At 41.8% G+C, this 15,056-nt stretch overlaps 1 protein-coding gene across 7 annotated transcripts in view; it reads left to right on the top strand.

Moving 5' to 3' along the window:
- Positions 1-15,056, top strand: part of clcn3 (chloride channel 3) — a 51,629-nt gene that overhangs the window by 16,665 nt on the left and 19,908 nt on the right. For 5 of the 7 annotated variants that reach the window (XM_012873103.3, XM_012873119.3, XM_012873127.3 and 2 more), the window contains 2 exons: positions 13,749-13,909; positions 14,849-14,948. In XM_012873103.3, coding sequence (XP_012728557.2) covers positions 13,749-13,909; positions 14,849-14,948 — 261 coding nt within the window. Of the gene's footprint in view, positions 1-2,462; positions 2,756-13,748; positions 13,910-14,848; positions 14,949-15,056 lie in introns of those variants that run through there. The other 2 variants (XM_012873111.3, XM_012873142.3) reach the window with 2 other exon arrangements.

Below are 15,056 nucleotides of genomic sequence, written 5' to 3' on the forward strand. Positions count from 1 at the left end.
TGTTGTTGTTTTTTTTATCTCTTTTTGAGCTTCTGTGTGGCAGGATTAGGGTTAAAATGTGTAGGAACAAACAGAAGGGTTTACAAGAGGAAAACGTGAGCGTCTCGTATCAAATAATTCCCACGCTACAGAAGCCTTAACAACTCCTGGAAAAGTTATTTACTGTGGATTTGATTCAGAAATTATCAGAAAGGATTTGCATACTGAACATAAAAGGCTTCTTTCTGTGCTTCCCTCATTTTTAGTCTCACAAAATTGTGCAAATTGTGTTATTTTATTTGATTGTGCACAAGTGAAAGCTATTTCAAGTTAAATGGTTAAAAGCAACGGTGCATTGTTTTTTGTCTCATCATATTTGCATGTAGGCAGAGAAAGGCCAAGCTAAGTTTTTCCATCTACGCTATTCTAGGGTTTGACTTCCACGGTCAAAGGGGAATAAAATCCAGCACCTTGGACTGCAGATGAAGAGTCCGTTCATGAGATTTCCTCACTTCTGAATATTGCACAGTCAACCGTTAGCTGTATTGTAACAAAGTAGAAGCTATTGGGAATGAAAGCAATTTTAATGGTCACCAAATATCTGCAGAGTTGCCACAGATCTCCATGCTTCATGCAGCCTTCAGATTAGCTCAGGAACAGGGTCAGAGAGTTTCTACAGCCAGGCAGCTGCATCCAAGCTAAGTGCAATGCAAAGCGTCAGATTCGGCGGTGTGAAGTATGGCAATATCATGGATTGCGATGTGCATATTGCAAAGAACCGCCAGGAGAGCAATAAATGTTAATTGTTTAAGTTTCCTGCATTCAGTGCCGCTAATATGTTTGGTGACATTCGTTGTTTAATGCAACATGAAACGTTCCAGAAGGTAAAAAGGTGGAAAAGTTGATAAGAAACTACAGCTAAGTTGTTTAATTACCAAATCATTCAAGTCACACAGAGACAACCTTTTGTTGTTAGTATTTAATATGGCGTACATCGTCTTTACCTGCTTGTCCTTGCAGGGTTGTGGGGGGTGCAGGTCACCAGTTTATCTCAGGGCAAAGCAGACACATGCAGGACCAACAACTATACACACACACCTACTCTCTGTTTGGAGAGGAAGCCGGGGTACCTGGAGAGAACCTATGCATGCACAGGGAGAACATTCAGACTCTTGCACAAAGGCACCAGGCCAGGATTTGAACCCTTGCTGCAAAGCAGCAGAGCTACCAGCTCTGTTACTACGCAGTTTTCAGAAGAGGGTTTAAAATCACCCCTAAAAATTAGTCCCATTCCTCAGAAACTCATTAAGACCTTTTTAAGGCCGGGCATGTCACCAGACCTGAATCCAACCATGTCACTCAACCTGAAAGAAATACAACAGAACAGCCCATTCCCTCAAGCAAAAAAAGAAAAAAAGAAGATGAAAGGTAGCTTTCATCTACTAAACACAAAACCGAAAGTCTTTTAAGGAAATCTGAGTCAGTCATGAGAAATAACTTCTTTCAGTAATAAAACATGTACTAACCCCTAACTGTAGTCGATTGGAAGTGCCAGATTTAAAATGACTCGTATACATAAACTATTAAAACAAATTATTTAATAATAAGAAGCAATATTGATCCTTTTTTTTTAATCACCTGTAATGTCCAACAAAAATGAATGTTATGTAGCAAGAAAGATATAAAGGTATTATGTGAAATTTTAGAATAGTAAATTGTACTATTATTATCAGGGGCGGTTCTAGACAGAGGCCAACAGGGGCCCATGCCCCTGTAGAAATGGCCCTGGCCCCCCAATATGGCCCCTGTACTAAAAGCATGATGTTAAATAAACTTCTCATAATTATTTGCAATGGCAAAGAAACCATAACTGATTGGTCACTTTGACCAATATTATTTGTTACCTATACAGCTTTACTCTAAAAAGAATTTAAAACTTAAGATGTTTCACGTCTTACAAACCTGCAGTTCCAGAGCCACAAGTGGCTCACTTAATATTATTACACAGTTCAATATTGCCATTTTATTGTTTTTAAATTTTTTTGTTCTGTGCCCCTGTGAAAAAAAAAACTGGCCCCACCTTGGCCCCCCTGGTAAATTTGGTCTAGAACCGCCACTGATTATTATAATTATATGATTTATACTTATTTATTTCACATAATAGTTAATTTTTTTCTTAATCCAGATCTTTATTGAGGAGGAATTGTCATTTAGGTCAGGGCTGAGAATGGGTCGGTCTCTTTTAAACGTCGGCCGCCATATAAACGTAGCTAAACACCCCTGTGACCCGACGCTGTGGTCCCTCCCGCTCAGGCAGCAACAAAGCAGGCAGGGCTGACCGGCTTGGCGTGATCGGCTTTCTCTGTGTGTGTGTGTGTGTGTGTGTGTGTGTGTGTGTGTGTGTGTGTGTGTGTGTGTGTGTGTGATTACATCATCAGCTCTCACAGTCAGCTGCTGCAGTGAAGAGCGAGCGAGAGAGAAAAGGGAGGGGAAGGAGAGGGAGGACTGCGCGTCGACACACATTTCTCCCTCTCACACTCACACACACACACACACACATGCGCGTCACACAGCCCCGCTTGTCTTCCTCCGGTAAACATGGCAGCGGCAGCAGCGATCGGCGCACGCAGTGAGCAGAGCCCAACGGAGCCTCGCTCGGTTTAGCCCAGCTTCTTCCTCAGCGTCCGCATGGAGGAGGAGGACGCGGCGGCCGACCCCTATCTGCCCTACGACGGGGGAGGGGACACCATTCCCCTGCAGGAGATCCCTAGAAGAGGTACGCCACGTCTCCTCTCATTCGCTGGTCTCCTCACGCCTCTACCACGACAGGAGGGGGGCCCACATCCTCCTTCGTCTTCCTCCAGCGAGCGAGCAAATCCGCAGGCGGACGCGGTGCCAGGTTCCCCGGTCGCTCCTGTTGCAGCGTAAAAAAACGATGGTGTCACCGTGCAGCCGTCTGTCGATCATTGACCGGCTGTGTCTGCCAAAGACGAGATAATAAAGGAGGAGTGGATGTCGCATGAGAGCTGCAGCCTGTTAGCAGCACACCTCAGATATCTGGCTTATTTATGCAGGCGAAGGACGCGCTGAACCCTCTGGGTCTCTTATGGTTTATTGTCCACCTATGAATGCGCGCGCTACGCAGGGACACCTGTTGGCTGCTTTCTGTGCGTTACCGGAAACGATGCGCAACTGGTTCTGCAGGATCTGGTTGTTGGTTTTTCTGATTAGCATCATGGCATTTTCCCTTAGGGAGCCTTATCTTGGCCTTCATGCGTGGCCTTTGAGGAGATTTCTCGTCAGTAAAGGGAGCGAGCTTGTTCCTTCCAGCCTTGTCGGATGATCACAGCTGAGCGAGGGAAGACAAAACACTCCTAGAGTTAAAGACACATGCAGTCTGGCTTTCCTTTCAGCCTATTTTGATAAAACATAACTCTGTCTTCAGTCTTATTTCTCTGTTCATTTATCTAAAAGGTGTGGTTCCTACGGCCCTGTCAGGACAATAACCAAAAACAGGCTGCAGGGCTAATAAGTTGATTTTTAATAGTGAACCGTCTCATACAGGCTATGCATTAACTAACATTGTTACAAAACAGAACATTGCTAATGTAATCCTTCTGGGGCTGATGACCTCAAGGTTTTTGACCTTTTCTCATTCATGGAGAGCACAGCTTTGGTAAACGCCAAATGTAGCTCCCTGAATTAATGCTCAGATTCCTATCTGGATCAAAAGAAAGAAAAATCAGATCTTTATCATACCTTCCCTGTATGGTAAATCCACAGACAAAGTTAAAGATAGATATAGACTAATCAGTCGACCAGAAATTGGAATCAACCAACTTTTCCTAGCTTAGCTCAAATCAGCAAGCCGCAGCTCCAATACTGAAAATCCTATTTTTATTTCTTCTTTTTTCATTAATTGCATTGAAACTAAGAACTCCCCCCCCCCCTATTTTCTGAATAGGATCTGAAAGATCTCAAAGAAAAAATTGGTATCAGCCAGACTAGCCTGATCGGTACGTTTCAGGCTAAGGAGCGAGGAGGCTTTGATGCGTTTAGCAGCAGCTCCAGGGATTCTCGGGCTCCTCCTGTGGACCAGGAGGCGGTCAGCACCATGGCCGCTCAGGACTCGCTCGGCTTTCTGGGGCCACTTCAGGATCACGTGACGGCTGAGCAAGCTGACCGCTTCAGTCCTGCTGATACAGAGCGTCTTAGCCAGCTGCCTGTAAACCTCCCTGAGCTGATTTTACCCAACAATAGTAGAGGAGGGACTAATCGGTGGTCGCCGTACCGCAGCTACAGAAATACTCTGACAGAGTTTATCAGATTAGCATAAATTCATTCATGTCGGTAATTCAGTTTGTGTTCAACGCCGTTGGTTTAGACGAGCGGCTTTGACAGCCTGTGTGTTGACTGATGCGGCGTATCAGTCGTTAGGCAGAATCTGCAGCGTCACTCTGCTCCTGCACAGGGGGGAAGTAACTCAGACCTTATGTTCGTGTGTGCGTGTCTGTTTTCTGGGTCTTTGCTGGAGCGTAGGACGCATAACGTCGAGATGCCAACGCAGTCGCTTCCAGTCTCTGTTTTCCATGTCGTCACCAACGCTGCCTTGTCGCGTCTCGTTCCACTCAGAGCTCCCTTATGTCAGCGCAGCAGCATCAGGAGGGGCTTGTCCGCTTTCTCTCCATAGCCAGGAGTCATTTCTCTGACTAAAGGGTTGTTTCTGCTTTAATGGAGTTTTTTTCATTGCTGCGACACTGTTGTACTTCTGTGGTGATTTGGCCTCAAGACAGATTTAAATTTACGTCGAGCTAGATCTGTGGTTGTTAAACTGTCTAAAATGGCAAACAAATCCCTAAAGCTGCAGTGTTTATGGTTTGTTACAAATAAAATAAGGTCACCAAACTGCTTCAAACAACCATTGCTTATTTGACACCATCAGGAGGCAAGGGTTTTGAAGATTAATACTTGGTACTTAAATATGCAAAATGTTATTGAAAATGAAAGAAAGCAATAAATGTAGAAAGTTGAGTTAGCGTGGAAAATAATGGAATTAATTTTATTTATATATACAACCCAATATGCCACAGAAATAATTTGCAGGCATCCCAGATGAAGTCTAATGATACAGAATCCAATTCAGATCAGTTCATAGATCCAAATCTAGTCAGATTCAGTTTCAACAGCAGAAGACTAAATGGAAAAAAAATGCTAATATTAGCAGGGATGATAAACACCTATTGAGTTTGTAGGGAGCTGTGATGGTTATAAAGTCTGACCGGGGCTGGGAGGAAGGATCTGCGATAACGCTCATTAGTGCATCTAGGACGTCTGTCGCTGAAGGAGCTCTGCAGCAGCTCCAGGCTATTGGAGGGGGGGGGCACTGTCCAGCAGAGATGCTATGTTTGCAGTCCTTCCTCCTGCACTGAGTGGAGGAGGCCTCCTAGGACAGAGTCGGCCTTCCTGATGAGCTTTTGAGCTGTAAAACCTCCAGCAGAACCAGCATCAGTGGCCAGGTGACACAGGGAAAAAACAATAAAGCCAGGAGTACAGAGAGTTCATGGCTACAGTCGGTCCTTCTGGGAGAGAAATACAGCTAAATACAGGAGTGCTGAGCCAGGAATGCTGTCCATGGGATTAAAAGCAACAGATTACATGGTTCCTCATCATGAGTCGTCACTGGTCCATCAGTGGCTTTAATCTCAGAGATTCCTCTTTGCTAATAAACATAAAAAACAATTTAATTGGTCTTTGTTCTTGTCTTTTTGATTTGCGATATTGCATATATTATAGGATAAATATAAATGCATGAAAATCCACTAGAATGGTAATAAATGTGAATTTATATTTCAGCCGTTTTAAAACGATCACTACCAAACACTTTTGTCCCCAAAAGCTTGTTTCACAATGTTTTTACTGGGATGAAAATGAACGGAACAGGTTGCTGTTTTAAAATCAGAAGCTGTCCGGTGTAATAATTATATAATACTTTTAAATAAGTCAAGAGTTGATCGACACCCGACAGCTCATTTTGAGAAGTAAAGCAACATAAGTTGTAGTCTAGAATATATAGAGTAGTCTCTCTATATATTATATGTGAAAGACCTCTAGGATCCAACATGTGATTTATTAGGGCTGTTGTAAACGAATATTTTAGTAATCGAGTAATCTATCGATTATTCTTACGATTAATCGAGTAATCGGATAAAAAAAAAATTATAAAATAAACTATTGGCAAATCTGCAATAACACCAGTTAGTCCAGATCAGTCCAATATCTCCTTTTTGAGCATCCCTAACAGTTAAATGTTTGTAGTTTAGAAAGTTTACTTGTAACAGTAGTTTGCTTTAACCTGAAGAAAAGTTATACTAAGATATTAAATTATATTCAAATAATAAAGTGGCAGGCTCACAAATATGCTTATAAAAATGTCTATACTCCAGCTTTTAGTTTATGTATTTATCTTCAGTGAGTAATACACATACACGTAAAAGAACTAAGTAAACAACTCATTTAACTCTTTAACAAAGAAGCACAATGTAATGATTATTTGTTTATTCCTTGTTATGAATTAAATATATTTCAAGTGCACTAATTTGGATATTATAACATTTAATATTATTAAGATGGAATCTGCACTGACAGCTCATCTGCCATGATAGCAGCTTTAGTTTCAGTTTTATTTTATTTATGGATTTAAGGCTTTCATTTATGTGTGAGTTTTGAGGATGCTTTAATTAAAAGCATTATTTTTAACCATCACAGAAAAATCTAAATGCAGTGAAATGGTTTTTTATGTATTGGAAAACAGAATGTAATCTATATGTTAGGAAAAAAATAAACTCTTATTCAAAATGTAAAGGTTTGAGTTTGTACAGAGTTCTGCAGCCTTAACTAGTCATGATAAAATGCAAAAATGTTGCTATTTTTATTAAAACGATGCTATTATTTATTCTTGATTGCTTAGGTATAAACAAATATAGAATTACTACAAAAAATATTAATCAAAAATTTCTAATTCATACATAACAGTAGCGAGAAGAAAAGATTGTAACTTTTCAGGTTGGAAAGACACCATTAAATAAATGCTTTTCAGCTTATGCCTGTAATCTGTTGCTGCGTATTTTTATTAACAAACTTACATTAAGTCCTGCATAATTTCTCTCAGTTCCACCCTCACATACAATTTACACTACACCCGGTTAAGTAACCGCTATGTTTAAGCGGTAGATGTAACGTTAGCAAAATAATGTGCCTCAATTTACATCTATAACATGGCAGATTATCACACAACGTAGTTAGCAAAGAGAACATAAACGTTACCTGTTGGCAACCGTGTACGAGTTGGATGCATGTAGCGGGTGTTTTCTCTTCAGATGCTGCAACATTGATGTCGTGCTGTTGTGGTACGCCAATTCTGCTTTGCAGTGGATGCATTGCGCTGTGTTGTCCTTTCTGTTTAGTCTAAAATGTTCCCAAACTTTTGACATTTTTTGTCGCTTTCGGTAGGGTGACCATATTTTCGTTTGGGAAAACCAGGACACCTCAGAGCGAGGGGGGGAGGGGGGGGGCGGGGGTTTGGGGGGCGGGGGGGGATGTTGTAAGGCAAACGCGGCTGACCGGGGGGGGGGGGTGTTGTAAGGCAAACGCGGCCGAGCGGGGGGGATTTGTAAGGCAAACGCGGGGGGGGGGGGGGGGGGGGGGGGGGGGGAGAGACAAGCGCGGCCGACAAGCGCGAGGGAGGACTCTATCTTCTGATTAATAACAGGGCTGCCCACACTGACGCGGCTCAGGGATTACGTCACACGCAGCGTGACGTACCAATGAAGGTAATTTAAAAACAGGACATTTCCTCACTTTATAAAAAAAACCCGGGACGCCCGGGACAGGACGTGAAATACGGACATGTCCCGGGAAATACGGACGTTTGGTCACCCTACTTTCGGGGTTCTCCTTCTGAGCATTCTCCGGTTCCCTCCATAGCTACAAACTTAGCACATGTGCTCCAGGCGCTAACGGAAGTGGTAGCGTTGTGCAACACAAAAACCCTCCGGCTAGACCAGTGTGCTGCGTATTTAACAGCATTGCTTATTACAATACAATAAATTTAGCGAAGCTTCGAGGCAGATAAATTTCCTCGAGGATTTTTTGTAATCGAGTTACTCGAGTTACTCGATGAATCGTTTCAGCCCTATGATTTATGTTGCAGTTCTTTTATTGGGTCTGATGTTGAGCCATAAATGGGTGTTTTTGTTCAGATTAATTGCAGTTTTAATTACAGTCTTGCAGCAGAGTAATTTCCCTCAAAAACGTGGTGAAGCGCTTTTTCACAACAAAAATCTCATTGTTCTGTGATATTTTGAGTCGCTCCTGTTCTCGCTCTACTGTACGTTGTTCCAAATAGAAAGCAGATGATTCAAAGGAAATTTGATCCGTTACTTTATATTAGCACTAGCTTACGTTTGCTGATGAACTGAGAATATCACACTGCCATTTACCGCTGCCTTCTTTGGGTGTCAGAGGTTCATTTACAGGGGCAGGTATCGAGAATAAAGCCTAAGATCCTGTTCTCAGGTTTCCTTTCCTCTCCCACACACGGGTTTGTTTGAAATTGAAAGTCCAGCTCAAACTCCAGTGTGAATGTTTGCTCTAATCCTAAAGTTAACCTTAGCTACCATCACCAAGTCCTGAGAAGAAATGGTCTTCCTCCTTTGGACCAGGATTTACTCCGGCACCGGTCCCAGAACAAGTTATGTACAAGATAATAACACATGAAATCCCTTTGAAGATCTCTGGATTTTACTGCTCTAAATTTAAAGTTTAAATCCATAAAATCCTAATTTTACTCTTGGTTTTTTCTTCTTTCCATACAGAAACACATGTAGATTTTCTCAACGGCATCTTTTTCTGAACTTCCTCCCAAGCAGCTGCTTGATCGATTTTGTCCTCAGACTCCAGCAAAGACCCACAGCAGGCGCGGGAGCTAATGAGCTTCTCCAGAAGCTCTTTCCTCGTTTCCATTTGGCTGCGCTTTGGGAAAGCTCGTTAAGTGGCAGGACATTGCTGTGGAAGGATTTTCTGACAATAGTCAATCGTTGTTGCTGATGTGTCAATTTCAGCCTGTTGTAAAAAGTGAATCGCTTTATGACCACCTTTATGACTCTGGGTCACTCTGTTTGTTTAACATGGGTCTGGGTGGATTACCAGCTATAAACAAACCTTTCTCTTATGGTAATCACTCTGATAAAGATACACGGGGATCCTGTGCCTAATAAACGGAGCGTTTTAACATATTCACCTTACAGCCACAAACCTCAATTTACTGTGATTTTTTTTCAAGCTGTATGCAAACTAAATTTCGTTCAGTACGCACTCTGTGCATACAAAATGACAAATAAAGTTGTCTAAGTATTTTATGGGTGTTTATGAGATAAAACGGCAAAACATCATTATGAAGCAAAAAGGAAAAGGATACTTAGTTTTTACAGTTTCATTTTTGTAACTAAAAACTGAAAAGTGTGGCGTGTTCTCATACTCAGCCCCTCTAAATGAAGACTTCACAGAACCAGCTTTCATTGCACTTTTCATTGCACTTTATCTTTTTTTTTTTTTTTTTTGAAAAAAAAAAAAGATAAAGCTCTTCACATCTAGTGTTTGAAATTTCTGCCCATTTTTTTATCACAAAACCGCTCCAGCTCACTCAGACTGGATGAGAAGGATGCGTGAACATCAGACTTGCCACAGATTCTGAATTGGCTTTAGGTCGGACTTTGACCGGGCCGTTCAAGCACGTGAATATGCTTTGATCTAAGCCATGTCGTTGCAGTTTACTTCCAGGATTGTCCCATCTTTTAGCTCTGTCCAGCTTCCCGTCGACTCTGACAAGCTTCTAGCGACATCGCTTTCTTCCTCTGAAGAAAAGCATCCCCAGATCATGACGCTTCCACCAGGGATGCTGTGTTCAGGATCACCTGCACTCTTGGTTTTCCACCATACAAATTGTTTAGCATGTTTAGCATGTAGCGCCTTCTTCCATGGCACTAAGGGGACTTCTCATGGCTTTTACCTACAATGGCTTCCTTCTTGAGACTTTGCCATAAGGGCTGGATTTGTGGACCATGCATGTTCTCCATGTGTTCACTAATGTTCTCCAACAAACCCTACGAGGCCTTCATAGAGCAGCTTCATTTATCCTGAGATTAAATTACACGCAGGTGAACTTTTTGTGTTGGTTTTCCTGTTAAATACCATTAAAGTAATGTTCTGTGACAAATGTTCAGGAGTATATTCACACTAGCACAACCTCCCTTTATTTCTTTCTTTACATTATTACAAAGACAAAAAAAACCGTTTTAGATATTTACACTTGTTCCCTGTAGGCTGTGAACACTGAACCTGGAGCCAAATTCTTTTTGTTCACACAGTTCTGGACAAATAAAGCTGATCCTGATCCGGATACTTTGGCAGGGCGCTGTAGCTGCATCTGTGGAAAATACAACAGATACAGTTTTACTGCCATAAAGTCAGATGTTTGCACCAACAAGGTGTTTCTGAAAGGTCCCTCATTCTCAGCCAGCATGCTGCGCTGTGGGTCCTTTTAGGTTTGAGTAAACAGAGCAGGACAAGAACAAGCAAGCCTGCAAACATGAACCCTATCCGGCATGCCTTCATAAAACAGAAAATAATAGTTTTAGTAAATAAAAGAAGAAAGATTACATCTAAGTTTGGCTTAAAATCAACGCAAAAAACACAAATTTTACTGCAGTTTAACAGTCAGAGGAGGGGTCCGGTGCTGGCACTACCCTATAATGGTGTGTTTATCATAACAAACATTGACAAAAGATCATTTTCATTATATGACTAAGCAAATTAATGATTTTTAAAATATTTGCCCCGCTTGGCACCTTCTTGGTTGTGCTGCAGGCATTAGTGACGGAGTTCAGACTCCGCCTTAGTGGGCGTGGCTTTGAATTTACCTGACTCAGTATCTGTTGTCTACCAGCTGTCAAACCCTCAGTAACTCTCAGGGCTCCTGTCGGAGAACGCAGCAGCGTTCTTCTCTGATGTAGGTCACGCCTCTCTGAATGAATCAGGGATCGATCTCTGCAGGTCACATGGAGAATATGCAGCAAGAAGCTCGGTGAAGAAGCCGTCACCATGGGATGTTTTGACTGAAGCCGGCCGTCCTCCCTCCTACATCACATAACCCAGAGTCGTTTGGCCTCGGCTTTAAATAGCTCCAATAATCCCAACATGACTTATCGAGCCAGCTTGTGTGTACTTAGCGCGGCCCGGCTGAGGGTTCTGTTTTTAAAACCCAAGGCGCAGAAGCCGGGCGCCCATATTTATGTGAATCGGGGCGATATTGCCGAACGCACACAGACGGGAGACACGAGTTGTCCTTGAATCTCCGCTACACCTCCGCGCTTTGCCTAAAACACACAACAGTGCCTTTGTTTTGCAGAGGAACGATTGTGTCTAGGAGTAGGCGCCCTTTCAGGCTCAAATGCCACAAGATGGCTTGTCTAAATGTTATCCGCCAGGATTTGTGAATGTTACGTCTGGCTCTCTGCGTTATAAAGATAATTTCCTACTTTCTGAAACGGAGGTTCCAAGACGGTGACGTGGCTCAACTCAAAACTTGTAAAACAAATCTCATCTAGGGCTGGGCGATATGGATTAAAAAATAAATCTCAGATTTTATCATACCAAATCCGATTAATCGATTTTTTTTCCTCCTTTTTGTTTCATAAAAAGAAATTAAAGAAATTATTTTAAAATCTTGCTTTTATGTCAAGCATTTCGTCAGGGAGTTGACCTGAATTCAAAGTGCAACTAAAAACAAGCTGTGAAACATGCTTGTAAAACAAGATGGCAGCCGTGCCATTATAAACAATGAAAATATAACAAAACATTTGCTGCTAGTGGTATTACACATTGAGCTAAGAACAGGCTTCACTGCACTTGTGAACTTCAAACTAAGTTAAAAAAAGAAAAGTTAATGAGTAAATTAAGTACCTCGTATTATGGTAAAAAAAGTTTCCACTTAACAGTATTTTGACAATATATTTGCCTATATGCAGCATCACATGCTGTTCTCTTCATGGAAACCCCATGAGTGTATTGGCAAAATAAAATCCAGATTTTCCAAAAATGAAATCTTAAAGAATTGTAAATTCGAATTAATCGATTAAATCGATTTATCGCCCAGCCCTAATCTCATCTGCTCTCATTCGTGAGATTTCCACATTACCTACATATGCAATAAAAGGAGCTGTTTAGAGCTTTTTGTGTTTACTTGTGAAGGTTTGTCCTTTGACTGAAAGATGTGCATTGTTTAATATCCACAAAATACATCTTTAATCAATATTAAACAAGCATTTCTGAGTCAGGCTTTATGAATTAATAGTAGAATAATTTTATCTGCTTGGAAACAAAACTTTAACAAAGTTTAGAAACAAGATGATTTCTTCATTTTTGTCTGGAGGTCTCTAAATGTTAGGAGTGGCTCCTCACAGCCTGAAGGTCCCACAGTGTTTGAAGTGTGCCGTGTCGGTAGAAATGTTCTTAGTGTCTTCTGGTTTCCAGGAAAACATGCGCGTTTGGCTGATTTGCCACCCTAAATGGACCTTAGGTGAGTCTGTGTGTTTTAGCTTTCTGGAGTGGCAGCCTGTCTCGTCTCGTTGACTGTCGGGTCCGTTCACCGTAAAGTGGTTGCATTAAATGTCTGGACTGGGGGCTGTGTGGGTGGGGCTCCTCTCGTTTGGATTCATGCTCGGAAATTTGAGCAAAGCTCTAAAGAGTAAATCAGGCTCTATTCGTTTAGCAGAGTTTTGTCTTTAATCGATCATGAATATTAATAATAAGCTTGTAGCTTATTTTTATATATTTTATAGTTTGGCTGCAGAATCCTCCATCTCTATCACGCTGTAAAACTGCAGGACACATTAAACCGAACTACATGTCCAATGATCAGCCTCTTTCAGAGGGGCGGACCTACGTTTTCAGTAGAGATGCAGAATTTTGTGGTCCATAGCCGATGTTGGGTTTCTCTAAGCTTTGACCTTCTGATACAGAAGATTTAGGCAATTCGGATTGTCTTTAAGAGATATCATAAAGAGCAGCATTGAAAGTATCTTTTTCTAGCTATTGTGTGGTGAGCGGTCATATTTATGTTAGGAGGAGAGGTGGAGCCATGTTGTATCTGTGAGAGATTAACATTTTTAGGATTATGGAGTTGACATTTTAGACCGTCTTTAACATGTTTTTTAGCGATTAGTGCAGCTCCCACTTCTTCCCTTTAGTACCAGTGCTAACACTAAAGAGTGGTGCTAGCAGCACTTTTTCAGCTAACAGAGGTTATTATGATGCGTTCACTGATCAGAGAAATATCTATTTTGAGTTTCTGACCAGATGGTCACCACTCAGGACTGAGTAAGCTATAAAAAAATCAGATATCGGTCACCAGCCTACGGCTGAACGCAAGTCTGGGGTCCTGTACTTCTTATCCCTCCATACCAATGAGCAAGACGTTAAACACCATCAGTGTTTATTGTTTTTTAGTCATAATACATATTTAAGTATCTCCATGGCCCGCAGTATGACTGGGAAAGACTTGTACAGAAAAAGAAATTGAACCAGATCTCTCCTTTGGATGCTTCAAGTCTTTACGGTCTAGCTTAGAGGCACGTTTTCCTCAGCTGAAAGACGCTGACTGCAATGTGGATTACCTGTTCTAACCATTGGTCCCCCCTTTTGTCTCTGTCCAGGCTCTAACTACGCCATGTCTAATGGGGGTGGGGCAGCCAGCAGTACCACCCACCTGTTGGACTTCCTGGAGGAACCCATTCCAGGAGTGGGGACGTACGACGACTTCCACACCATCGACTGGGTCCGCGAGAAGTGCAAGGACCGCGAGAGACACAGGAAGGTGAGGACGCCGAGACGAGCCTTTCAAACATTAATTATCTCAATTATTAGGGCAACACTGTTAATCTGTATTTCTTTTTCATCTTCCATTGATGCTTTTTTATTCTTTGGTGTTGTTTTTCCATTGGATTTGTTTTTTGTAAGTATTGTATTTTTGGGGAAATAAAACCCAGACGCTCTTTACTTTAACTCACTACCAGCTCCTTGTATATTTAACAAGGGCGTGCTAAGTTACCTAATTTTTGTATTTACCGTAGTTCTTGAGAAAGTAAATTATTATTATCATTACTATCATTTAACCTTTATCTGTGCTTTTAGTCTCATTGAGGTACATTCTCAATTACGAGAGACTTTATAATTTTATTTCTTTTTTTATTCATATAAGTCCTGAATTTAAGTCCCAATTGTCTACAAATCTTATTAATGGTCTCATATCTAACCTACTGAATCCCGTAAAAACCCTACAAATAAACTCAGTTCATGATGTAGATTCTTATGAAAGTTTTTAACTCAGTTTTGGTCTGTTTCAGCAACATTTTCAGTTGTCAGCTCACATAAACACTCCATGCTTCCTCCTGCCACCGATCCCACCGCTTCATTTCAACCCCTTGTTTAAATATTGACTCTGCAAACTTTCTGCGCAAGTTTCATTGCACGACTTCTGGCAGCTGATAAGAATTTAAATTATATTTGAGCTCTTTGTTTTATGACCCGGTCATACCTAGCGTACAGGAAGTGCTGTTGTAAACCGCTTCATTAAATCAACAGTGGAAATCAGGCCAGAGAAAAAATGACAGCAGATTATAGCGCTAGGTCTAACCTGGGTTGCTTCCACCCTTTGACCTACTTGAATATCAGCCAGCACCAGTTTCCTGTTCTTTGTGCGTGCAAATTGGGTTTTAATTGCCTGATTTAATTGCCTGATTGCGTCTGTGTGCAGATCAACAGCAAGAAAAAAGAGTCGGCATGGGAGTTCACCAAGAGCCTGTACGACGCGTGGTCTGGGTGGCTGGTGGTGACGCTCACCGGCTTGGCATCAGGTAACAAACACACTGCGTGAGAAATCAAGCGGCCTGTGTGTTGTGTGCTGGAGACGCTCACATGCTCTGCCCCCCAGCACCTCCTGCTTTCTCTGCCTTATCTTCAGA

The sequence above is a fragment of the Fundulus heteroclitus genome, chromosome 14, assembly GCF_011125445.2.
Source record: "Fundulus heteroclitus isolate FHET01 chromosome 14, MU-UCD_Fhet_4.1, whole genome shotgun sequence".
In the NCBI taxonomy this organism is placed as follows: domain Eukaryota; kingdom Metazoa; phylum Chordata; class Actinopteri; order Cyprinodontiformes; family Fundulidae; genus Fundulus; species Fundulus heteroclitus.